Source organism: Euprymna scolopes, chromosome 12, assembly GCF_053919585.1.
Source record: "Euprymna scolopes isolate OS-2025 chromosome 12, ASM5391958v1, whole genome shotgun sequence".
NCBI lineage: Eukaryota > Metazoa > Mollusca > Cephalopoda > Sepiida > Sepiolidae > Euprymna > Euprymna scolopes.
The window spans coordinates 11,493,657-11,506,004 of record NC_136493.1 but is presented as its reverse complement, the minus strand read 5'-3'; the positions used below and the strand labels follow the sequence as shown (position 1 = coordinate 11,506,004).

At 33.3% G+C, this 12,348-nt stretch overlaps 1 protein-coding gene across 3 annotated transcripts in view; it reads left to right on the top strand.

Moving 5' to 3' along the window:
* Window positions 1–10,495, top strand: part of LOC145291182 (uncharacterized) — a 134,329-nt gene extending 123,834 nt beyond the window's left edge. For 2 of the 3 annotated variants that reach the window (XM_080136759.1, XM_080136758.1), the window contains 2 exons: window positions 699–1,021; window positions 9,696–10,495. In XM_080136759.1, coding sequence (XP_079992885.1) covers window positions 699–1,016 — 318 coding nt within the window. In that variant the 3' untranslated portion in view covers window positions 1,017–1,021; window positions 9,696–10,495. The remainder of the gene's footprint in view (window positions 1–698; window positions 1,022–9,695) is intronic. The other variant, XM_080136760.1, reaches the window with a different exon arrangement.
* Window positions 10,496–12,348: the final 1,853 nt, after the last annotated feature.

Here is a 12,348-nt window from a genome sequence, read left to right as displayed (position 1 = left end):
CTCTCTCTCTCTCTCGTCTGTCTCTTTCAATTTTCTTTCTTTTGATATTTCATACGACGTCATCTGCTATGACGTCATATATGATGTATATTGTTTTGATCTGCCAATGCCAGGTGTATACAGCTAATATACTATAAAGCAATAGCAGGGACCAAACAATATAGAAGTAGAGGATGAGAGTTATAGACAGAAACCTAGTAAGAAATGTGTGACTTGCATTTAATTGCAAATTACAGCTGACTGAAGCAATTCAAATTTTTTTTCAAATATAACTTAATCCGAAAATTAAGGAATATTTTAGCATGTATTTTATTTAAATCAAATGTTTGTTGCTGCAGGTAGTATGATTGGTGTCTTTCTCAACTGCAACACACACATAATAATCTATGGGGCTGCAAATACACAAGTTGGGAGCCACATATTATTATAATGCCAATAACATTGTACAACAATAGCAAATGAGAATTGGCTAGTCGGAATCAAAGTTTGAGATGTCAGCTCACATGCTATTTAGGTCTAACTTATAAAATTTAATAAGATAGCTTTATGTGCTAGATTATAATGCCAATAACATTGTATAACAATGACAAATGAGAATTGGCTAGTCAGAATCAAAATTTGATGTCAGCTTAAATGCTATTTATGTCAGACTTTATATGTTAGATGCTAAATTTTCATTTTCCTTTTTACACTTGCAGATCTCCAGTTGGTTGACCACAGCATCACTGTTGATGGTCACCCTGTTTGCACTGATCCGATTCTACGGTGGCCCGATATTCCATGTCTGCAGTCGAGATAAGGGTGAGCAATACGTGCCGTCCCCGGATGCTGAGAAAAACGGCCTGCCATATTCCGCCTTGTCATCGGTCAACTCAAGATTAGGCTTCGAAAACACTTGCCACAGTATCAACGATGACCACATAGTTTGTGCGTCGAGTCCTGATATTTACACGCAAACTCATACCTCAACTTGTTCACGAAAAAACCCTCATTCGCACAGGAATCTCTGTGAATAGATTGGGTAAATAATTTTAGAGAAACGGAAAGAAATCAGCTTTTACACAGAGTTTTCGGTCCTTTTTTTTTTTTTTACTTTAGGGTGGCAAAGTATGGGAGATAACTTGTCTCAAATTATAGTTTCAATTTTTGCTTTTTTTAGAACAATTTATTTTTACAAAATTATTTGGGAGGGAGAAGGGAATTGCTTCAGACAGTGCCTGAAGCCACTTGATGTAAGGAGTTAACAAAAATGAAAGATGATTGTTTCAAAAGACTGGCGATGTCTATCGACCTTAGTCTTAAAATGATCAGGCCTATAGGTAGATGACAATCAGCACGAAAAGGCTTCTATAAGCTTGTACTTCTTGGAAAGAAGCTACTGGAATAAGAAGCTGTATTAAAATGAGATATCAAAACAGCGAATTGGTGGAGGCCACTCGATCAATGAGTCAAATGTGCCGAGAATAGATCAGACAATTCTAAAGAACACATACTATAATAGTATGTATAGAAAAGTCTGAGACTAGCAACATCACATCTGTGAGAGAGAGGGTGCAGAAAAGAAGAAAGACCAATCAAATTATAAGTGATAAAAATGTTGACACAGCACAAATAATTAAAAAGGAAAAAAAAAACAATGAAACTGAAACAATATTAATGAAAAATTTTATAACAAAATTTTTTTTTTTCTTTATTTCTATTTTAAAACAAGTTTTAAAAATTGTTGTTTTTGTATATAAAAATAAGGGTGCTTCTATAATAACGAAAAATATTTAATTTCAAGTAAAACGGTACATACGCAATTGTCAGGTCTCAAACGGTAAAATATCCAAAAATTACAAAAAACGATAGGGTAGAAAAATAATAATCCATGAAAAAAAGACATTTGTAAAATCTAGTGATTTGGTTTCAAAATCTACCGATTTGAATTGGTGAGTTAACAGAGGAATAAATTAAGTTTTAATTTCCTGGAAATCTTATACCAATTTCGAGAAAGTAATTTCGATGAGTTTTGAAAGCAGTTAACAAAAACGTTATTTTTAAATTTTGTTTTCTGAATAAATTTTGTCTACTACAAATTGTTCCAACTGAGTTCCTTCCTCTTTTGCTTACGTCACGTGACCGAATATGTCCGACCAAGCATGTAACCTTTTCAGACTGTTTTTAACCTTATAGGAACTGTTTTTCATGAATAATTATTTTTCTTCCTTATCATTTTTCGTAATTTTTGGATATGTTACTATTGGATATAAGACGATCACATAGGCACCATTTGTTTCACTTGAAATTTAATTTTTTTTTGTTGTAAAAGCACCAAAATAAGTTGTTGAAAAAGTCTTGGCATTTCTTCGTTTTAGTTTTCTTTGATTTACATTTGTGGAAGAGTTTGATTTGGTGCAAGGCAATTACAAAATTTGCCAGACATTTGCAAAATTCTTTTGAATATCAAAGCAAATACATTAATACAGTAACACTAATACAACAGAAATTATGAGAACATTTATTGAATTATATTAATTTTTTAATGAACCCTTTCTTCTTTTTTTTTTTTTTGTTAACAAACAGTTTTCGTAATAAATTAAAATTTCAAAATAAATTAAAACAAACAGTTTTCAGATAAATGAAGATTTATAAAAAAAAATTGAAACAGTCACTAATGGAAAAATGTGTGAAATTTTAAAAAAAAAAATTAACAAAAATTAAAATCAATAGTTCTTTTCTGTTTTAAAGTAAAATAATAGATTTTACCCAAGTTCATTTCCGGAGAAATTCTTGGCAAATGTTCTGTAAATTTCATGATTGTCTCCCCTTGCTTCCAATCAAAATTTTCCAAAAATGAAAACCAAAGAAAGCTTAAATGCAAAAGTGCTAAAGTCTTTGTTTAAATCAGTTATGGGGGAAAAAAAAATCAAAAAATAATTTGAGATGATTTATCTCCCCTATTTTGCCATCCTAAAGTAAAAAAAGGGTCCAAGTTTTGTGTCTGCCTTGTTTTTACTGCATGTTTGTCTGGATGTGTTAATACATGTGCTAACAAATGAATGCTGCAAGGTAATTCATTAGAGTTAATTATGGCATGGGAAGAAAAAAAACATCTTTTTAAATTGAATACACTAATGCTTTACTAAATATACAGGATACACCCCTTCAAAAAAAAAAAAAAAAATTCTCCATCAGATCATTCATAAAATTCACAATTATTTCTGCATTCAACTATTTTTGGTAAATGAACTTCAGTCTGTGCCTGACTTGTCCACCTAGTTTAAATAATAAATGTTCAACAGTCTATATTTTATCAGGGAATCGGAATCAGTATCGAAAAAAATATGGTATAATCACGTTGACACACTGGTTCTCATTAGATCACGGAAGTTTTGCCCTTTATATATATATATTTTTTATAACTTGAATTAATGTTTAAAATACAAAAATCAAGTATCATGATTCAATTGTGCTCTAAACAAAAATATTCATTTCGAACGCACCCCTGTTATATCAAAGAACCTGCTGTTGATTTTATATGGCTTCTGCTTGTGCGGTGATAAAACTTCTCAAACCCACTTGTGATGTTAGGCTGTATGAAAGTGTCAACTTTAGTCAAAATCGGACTAGTCCTTCTTTATTTGGATTTTTTATTATCAGAGGCATTTTGATACAAAACTTATCCAAGAATACTCCTCAAATACATAAAGTACATTTGTGTGAAATTTCAAAAAATCAGCCCAGCTATTTCAGAGTTCATAGGGAACGAAAACACACACACACACACACACACACACACACACACACACACACATACACACACAGTGCCTTTTATATATAAACTAGCATGTGTAGTCAGTGTTGTCCGGATGTGGAGAGGTGGTATAGAAAGTCTATTGAGCAACTAACCTCCTAAAAATAATAAAAATAGCAATGAGTAACCGTGCGAGCACAAAAAAAAAATTTATAAATAAAAAATTAGCCGCAGTAGCTAGGCTCAAACCTGTAACATGAAAAATGAAAAGGAGGTGAAAAAAGCAAATGTATTAACCATCTGGTCTACAGCGCACATGTAACGTCACTGCCTTCGAAATGACGTCTTTTATACATACGTTGAGATCAGTAGGCACATGACTTTGCAAAAATATCAACGCTAAAAACTGACCTCTCTTTGCAAAAAATGACCAATTTTTTTATATTTGCCGTTTGAGAGACTGATTTTTCTAACGAAACTAATTTTGTCACAGTTTGATGTATCTATCAAAAGTTTTTGCGAGATAAACAAACAAATACATACACATTTGGCCTTTTATATATAAACTAGCCTGGATGGCTGGCGTTGTCCAGGTATGTGGAGGTGTGTGTAAGGGTGTTGGTTGAGTTAAAAAAAAATTAGGAGTAATAAGTAATAAGTAATAAGTAGGCTCGAATCCGTAACGTGCAAGAGGAAAAGAAGGTGAAAAATAACAAACGGTCTTATCAATGCGCCCACCATGATTGTGACGTCATGGACGGTCGAAATAACGTGTTTTATGTGATGCGAGGTTTGAATGCCTTGCAAAAACGTTTATGAAAAAAGTGACCCCCCCCCCTGTAAAAAGCGGTCCAGTTGACAGGGAAAAAATTAATGTTTTTGGCCAATTTTTCTATTTGTTGTCCAAGAGACTGAGCTTTAAAATGATACCAATTTTGGCAGGCATACAAACACACACATATACTCACATTTTATATTGTACCTATTTACAATGCCTCCCCACGGGACAGAGTTAGACACCAGGGTCGTTTTTTAACATGGAGAAAAGGTATTGTAGATAGAAATACTGTATCTACATATCTCACTCCTCTGTTATATGTCTTAATTGCCTTCAGTGTCGATCCGTTACAGCTCTGTATTGGATTGCCTTCTATAAATGAGAGTCCGTTAATCAGGCGGCACTGCATAATTTCATGCAGCATGTCCTGGACAAGATTAGCCTGGTAGCGTCCATCCCACTCCAGGCTTCAGAGCACATACAGAGCCTGGTCTTATCAAATGGTCACCCATTTTTTAAATTTTTTTATTACATTTTCACCCCAAACAAGGCACATTGCCACTTTGGTGTAGGAGGCTACTATCAGGGATATAACCTACTGGGGTACTATGTAGGGAGTTGGGCAGTAAGATGTCGGTTCACATTACACTTGAACTTCTGCATGTCAGTACAGTTGAGGAAACAGGGAGCCGGAATGGAATTCCAAAGTCTAGCGGTTCTCGGGAAGAAACTACTGGAGTAGAAAGCTTTCCTACATCTAGGGATCTCCACTGTGAAGGGGTGGGTTTTAGCTGCTTGTCGGGTTTGTCGAGGGTATTTACGTCATGGGGGCACAAGTGCTTGCAGTTCGTTTTAGCATTGGCCAGGCTTAATGTTGCTTAACTTCGGCAATCTAACGGGAAACAATTTGTCAATGTGCTTATGCCATATATTCATATCCTTATATATATTTTTTTTTTCTGTTGCCAGTTAAAAAAGTCAAGATGGACACAGATACACATGGAAATTTGTTAGAAGATTGCAAACATAAATTTGATCAGCAAGGTCACCCTCATCCGCAAGGTCACCCTCATCAGCAAGGTCATCCTCCTTAAAGGCCTGAACCATACAATTATATAACTTACCTGTAGACAAATGTATAATAATTCAATAATCATAAAAAAAAACAGAAAAAGATTAATTTAATAGAAGCTAGCAGGGCTATCCAGTGTTGCCCCGGACCATATAAAACTAAATAAAAATTAAATAGTGAATTTTATCAGCTCCTGTGGGATCGTCCTCATCAAAGGCCTGAATCTCACAATTAAATAAGTTTTATGACATTACTGATAAAGCAATCCGGAGCATCATAAAATCTTAATTGATCTCGGAAAGGAATATGTACTATTATCTGTTTTGCTTCAGTTTGAGTAATAAATTTGTTATGTCACAGTATGGATGAGTATCATAGTCGAAGTTGGGGTGCTTATTCAGCTTGGCACTTATGGTGGCAATTAAAAATAAAGAAAATACAGAAATGTTTGTATGATGTACATACCAATCATGGAAGGAAGATGAGATATTTTAAAAATCATGTAATTTGATCAAATATTTTTTTTATATTCAAGAAAATCAAATTTTAAAACTAAGCAAATCATAATGTTTTCGTCAGTCATGATTAAATCTGATGAAATAAAAAAAAGGGGGGGGCAACTCAAATCGACATGTCGAGGTGAAAAATCAGCCTTATGTTAAATACAGTTTAGCAGCAAAATCGCTAAAAATCGTAAATTTGGATTTTCTTAGTTTTAAATTAAACTACTTGATTGATTTACCTGATTTTTGGAGTATGATATCTTCGTTCTATAATGAGTATGTACATACAGACTTTTCTGTATTTTTACTTTTATTTGCCACCATAAGTGCCAATGTGAATAAGTACCGAAGTGGGAATTCTTAACATGAGGTTTGTGTACCTTTCAACGTCTCTTCCGAATGTCTCTACCGGCCGATATTTATGACTTAATCAACCAATCACAATATTCTGGGAGAAAATACCCGGATATACTTATATTCATTACATCACTAAATATACATAGACAACAGAAAAACAAAATTGATTCAATAGAAACTAGCAGGGCTGTCCAGCGTTGCCCGGGACCATAAAAACTAAATAGAAGTTAAATAATCTGTGTAACATCTTTTGTACCAAAACCTCTATTTTTCCTTCTCTCTTTTCCTCTACTCCATTTTCCATCGTTCTCCTTAACCTTTTCTTTATCTTCCACTCAACCTATTCCTCTCCCTTGTCTTAATGATGAAAAAAAAAAATAATAATAATATAATTACACTGGATATATCCCTTTTAACAGTAATATTGTAATCTCATATTTATTGCTCCCGGACAATGTCGAGTAAAACAAAACACAATGACATTCTTGATTCCAGGTAATTCTGTTCTTCCCCTCCCCATCTGCTTTCACAATAATATAAAGAGAAATCATGTTGATAATAAAAATAGTCCAAAGCAACATAATATTATATTGCAATTTATATTTATTATTCCTAGATAGCAACAAGTAGAACAAAAGATTATGTTCAATCGACTCTCTTATCAAATATGACAGAGTAATGTTAATAAAACACTTTTATTGCTTCCTGCAAGGTTGCCCTCATCAAAGTCTTGAACAACACAATTATACAAGTTTTAAGACATTACCGATGATGCAATCCAAACTATTGTAAAGTTAGCACTTGTGCATTAAATGTAATGTGAGGACAACATTTTTGGTTTCATTTTAAAGAACGCACAACAGGGGGAGACAATGCAATGTAACACTCGCAGCAATGCAATAACACAAATTAAAATATTAATTATCTGAACATTTATTGAATTAAAACAAAATTAAGAAAATATAATTTTTTAAAAAGTGTTTTATTTACACAAAAATTCTGAAATAGAGGGTGGAATGATAAAATTGTCGCCCTAAAAAAAAACAACACTACAACTTTTATTGAAAAAATAAATTCAAGTAACTTGATTATGCAGTAGAGCATGTATGTATTTATTCAATGTAGCCGCTTTCAGCCTCAATCACCACCTCGATACAGGTCTGGAACTAGAAGCATGCCTTTTCCTCAAGCGCAGGCGGCGGAAGCTCGGCAAATACTTGGTGGATGGCGACGATCAGACTGGCTTTGGTATTGTAGGAGGTCATGTTGGTGATGTTCTCAACGTCTGAATAAACGAAGTAGTTCAGTGGATTCAGGTCGGGGAAGAGGGGGCTGTGAGAGAAGGGTACAAAGTCGTAGCACTTCTTCCGAAGCTGAGTCTGGATTTTTTAGAATTTGTGCGCTGGCGCTGAGCTATGCTGCCACACCCACGGTCTGCCAGCGGCCACCTGATTGCACCAGGGGATCACCACACTCTTCAGCACATTCATGTACACTTTGGTGTTGACTTTCAAGCCGACTTCGGAGATGTGAGGTGGCATGATGTGGCCTTCACTTAAAACCACACCAAAGACCATAACTGCGGCTGAAACTTTGTTGAGCTGTGCCCTCAAACGTTGGACCATCCGGATTTGCATTTTGAGGGTGCTGGCAATGGTCCTCAGTACAGAGCATGAGTTGTACAGCGGCACATCTCCGATCTCGCTTGTTAAACATTATGTCACTTTCAGGCATGATAGAAAGCTCCTATCGCTCTATCTAGTTATCAACTAGTAGATGGTCTGCAACAACAAAAAAAAAGAAAACCAGTTTCATCAAACGGAAATGCCGTCTTTTCTAGGGCAACAATTTTATCGTTCCATCCTGAAATGAAACTTGTCAAAATCTAAGATTTTTGAAATTATAGTTTAATGAAATTGAAATGTTTTTTTGTTTGAGAAAACATTTTTTAAGAAAATTTTAATAACACAAAATATAAATTATTTTTTGTTTGAGAAAACATTTTTTAAGAAATTTTTAATAACACAAAATATAAATTATTTTTTGTCCCGTGACAGTAATGTTTGTACAAGTGTCAAAATGTTTTATCAAAACAAAACAAAACAGAAAAATGTCAGTTGCATTCCATTGACAACTTTCATTCCTTTCTGAATTTTCACATAAAAAAATTTTAAAAAAGGACTATTTTGTAATATTAGAATTTTCTTAATTTTATTTTAATTCAATGAATATTCAGTTAATTAATATTTTATTTTGTGCTATTAGAATTTGCTTAATTTTGTTTTAATTCAATAAATATTTAGTTAATTAATATTTTATTTTGTGTAATTAAAAATTGCTTAATTTTGTTTTAATTCAGTAAATGTTCAGATAATTAATATTTTATTTTGTGATATTGTATTGTTGTGATTCTGAAATTGATTTATCTCCCCTTGTTGGTATTATTTGGATTCATTGGACTCTTGTTCTCATCTTGAATGTCATTTTCACGATGTTTCGGTCAATGTAACATCCAACCTTCTTCAGGTCTATTTTGTTGAACTCAGGAATTTTTCAAACTTAGATGTTTGGACGGAATTTAGAACGGAACCTTTTATTTACTTCAAGGTGTAGCATGCACTCGTTCCGTCAACCATGACTGAATAGAGGTCCTAATAAGTAATTCGCAATTGTATTTTTCGGTCGCCCACACTGAGAATTGAACCTTCAGGAGAATATCATTTTTACAATTGATTTTTTCAAAGAACTCTAACTACTATGCCACGGATCCTTGCAGACTTAAAAAAATAAATAAATAAAGGATATAAATATGAATTATTTAGGACGTCTATCCAATCATGGCTGAAGGAACAAGAGTATGCTACTCCCGTGAAGTAAATAAAAGGTTGTGTTCGAAATTTCATTCAAATTTCCAAGTTCGACAGAAACATTCCTGAGTTCGACAAGGTCAGCGATTACAGCAATCCAAACATGAAAATGGCACTCCAGATGAGAAGAGTAGTCCAATGAATCCAAAAAATATGAATAACCAATCCTTATCTAAAAAATTCAGACCCCCCCCCGTTGTGTCTTTTTAAAATGAAACAAAAAAATGTTGTTCCATGACAAGTGTCTTAATTGTAGACAAATGTAGTAAAATTAAATATGCGTATAAAAGAGAAAAAAATTAATTTGATAGAAATAAATCTTATTTATCTGTTAATAATATGTGTATCCACTGATAACGTATAACTTTTCTTTTTATTTCAGATGATGATGATGATGATGAGCCAGAGTTTGTCTGATGATCACATGATCAAAAAAAAATGGAAATGGATGTCTGATTGATAAAGGAGCAACGGGAAAATGTGGATTGATTTCGGGGTTGATGTTCTTTTCAGCATAAATAATTTTTTTTTTCAAGCTGAGGAAGCTGCTGAGCTAACTCTCCTAAAAAGGAAAACAATTTTGGTTTCTAAACAAAAAAAACTTGAAGTTTATAAAAAAATCCAAAAATGGACTTTAACAAAAAAAAATATAAAAAAAATATGGAATTTATCAAATTTTATTGATTAATTTACATAAACAAAATGACTAAAGAAAATAACAATTTTCTGCTTTTTTTTTTGCTTTTGACCCCCCCCCCAACAAAAAAAAAATATGGATTTCATCAAATAATATGGACTTATAATTAAATTTTATTGATTGATTTACAAAAAAACAAAGCAACCAAAGAAAATGATTTTCTGACTTTTTTCCCTTTTGATGCAAAAAAATATTGATTTTTCAAACAAATATTGATTTTTATCAAAAAAATACGGACTTCAAAATAGTATGGATTTTTAATCAAATGTTATTGATTATTTTACAAAAAAAAAACAAAACAAAGTAACCAAAAACAATAAAGATTTTCGATTTTTTTTTTTTTTACACAAAAAATGAAAACTTTAACTCGGTGAGAGAATCATCCTTTTTTTTTTATTGAAGAAATTTTTCTGATGCAATTCCTGATGTTTATTTATACAATGGAAAGCATAACCATCTATGCATATCTGTGTTATTTATGTATGAGTGTGATATATATATATATATATATATATATATATATATATATATATATATATATATATATATATATATATGTGCTAGATTTTTCTATCCGGTGTTACTCAGGATTTATTTTACTTTTTTGTTTGTTTTCACATTATCAAAGAAATAAAAGTTGAAAAGAAAAGTGTGTGTTTTTTATATAAAGTAATATTTAACAAATTTTTTTTTTATTGAAAAGAACAGATAAATTCTGTGTGATCTGAAATGCTACCAAAGGCAAGATAAGTTGCTCTCCTGTGATTAAACGCCTTAAAAATCGGTACAAACCTATTTTGGTGTAGTCTGTAGAGTCCCATGCAGACAAAGATAATGAAGAAAAAATAAAATAAAATGGCTGCAATTTTTCTTCCTATGCTTGCGATATTGTCACCTAATATGCAAATGAGATGTTTCTGGTTTGTAAATAAAAAGCCTGATTTTTCAGAGACTGGGTTGATTTTGGATTTAGATGTTGGAGTAATAACTTGTCAACAGTGCGTCGTGTTTTGGAGTTGAGGTTTTGACAACAGAGAGTCGAGTTTTGGAAGAGGAAGTGTTTGGCAGAAGTGTGTCGAATTAAAGCCTGGAAATTGTTATTTGGAAGCACAGCATCATTAACAATCAATCCGGGCACGTGTCGGACAGTTAACACTTGATTGTTTTAACCACAAGCTATTTCAATATGAAGAGATTATGGAATCAGAACTACTGAGATTGGGAAAGGATGTGATATTGGCTTTTAGTGAAGAAGGTGATGTGGTTGTGTGGATCAAAAAGGTACAATTAGTAGCTAAGCTACAAAAAGTGCAAAACCTGGCTCTCTATCTTCAGATGAGCAAAGAAGACTAAGGATAAGGCTGGATCATACAGCCAAACTTACTTTCATTATGGGATTTCCAGATGATACAACAATTACCTAAGAGACGTTGTGAGCCTTTTACTACTTTATCATTATTTTCATGGTAAGTGCTCGTCTGAGCTCCAATCTATGGTGCCCCCTGCCCTGCCTTCCACATAAAACACTTGTCTAACTGAAACCACTATCAATAATTTTCCCCACTTTTTATCTGTGCATAAACCTAAACGTAGATTCTATGAATTCTTTTCTTAGAATTGCATGCCTGTGGAACTCTGTTCCGTTTGCTTGCTTTCCAGCTGACTACAATATGGTCATCTTCAAGTCCAACTTAAACAAGTTCTTGATGAGCCATCCCCTTAAGTAATCCAATTTACCAAATTTCTACCAGTAATGATTACAATGATATTGTCTCATTGACTACTGTGCACTCATAAATCCTTATCCACGTGTGGCTTCCAGGTGGTAACTCCTTTGTAAAAAATTAAAAATAGAGAGAACGGATGTTAGCAAACTAATACCAATTTGAGAGACTGAAACAGTGGAAGTGAATGCACCAAGCAATGCACAGAGGAATAAGAAATCAACACACATTCAGTGTTTCAATTGTCGACGATGACATTTTATAAAAGATTGTAAAAAGATACCTGGAATAAGGTGCTACTACTGTAGAAAGTTTGGCCACATTGCAAGATATTGTCCTCATATTCAGGGAAATGAGCAAGGGGGTGGGGGGGGGCTTCTGCGGCAGTAGCTATCCCGGCAACAAAATAAAAGTGCAGTAATGGCCCCTTTTGATAATAGAAGTGGTAGCGAACTATATGGTAATGCGTGCACTTGTTGATACTGGGTGTGCCACTACTTTAATCAATTATAGATTTTCGAGCGGATGCGGTAGGAGTGGCACTGTGAAAGCAGTTGATGAAGGGACATAAAATGTAAAGGAGTCCGACAAGTGGAGATCAAAGTACACGGAAT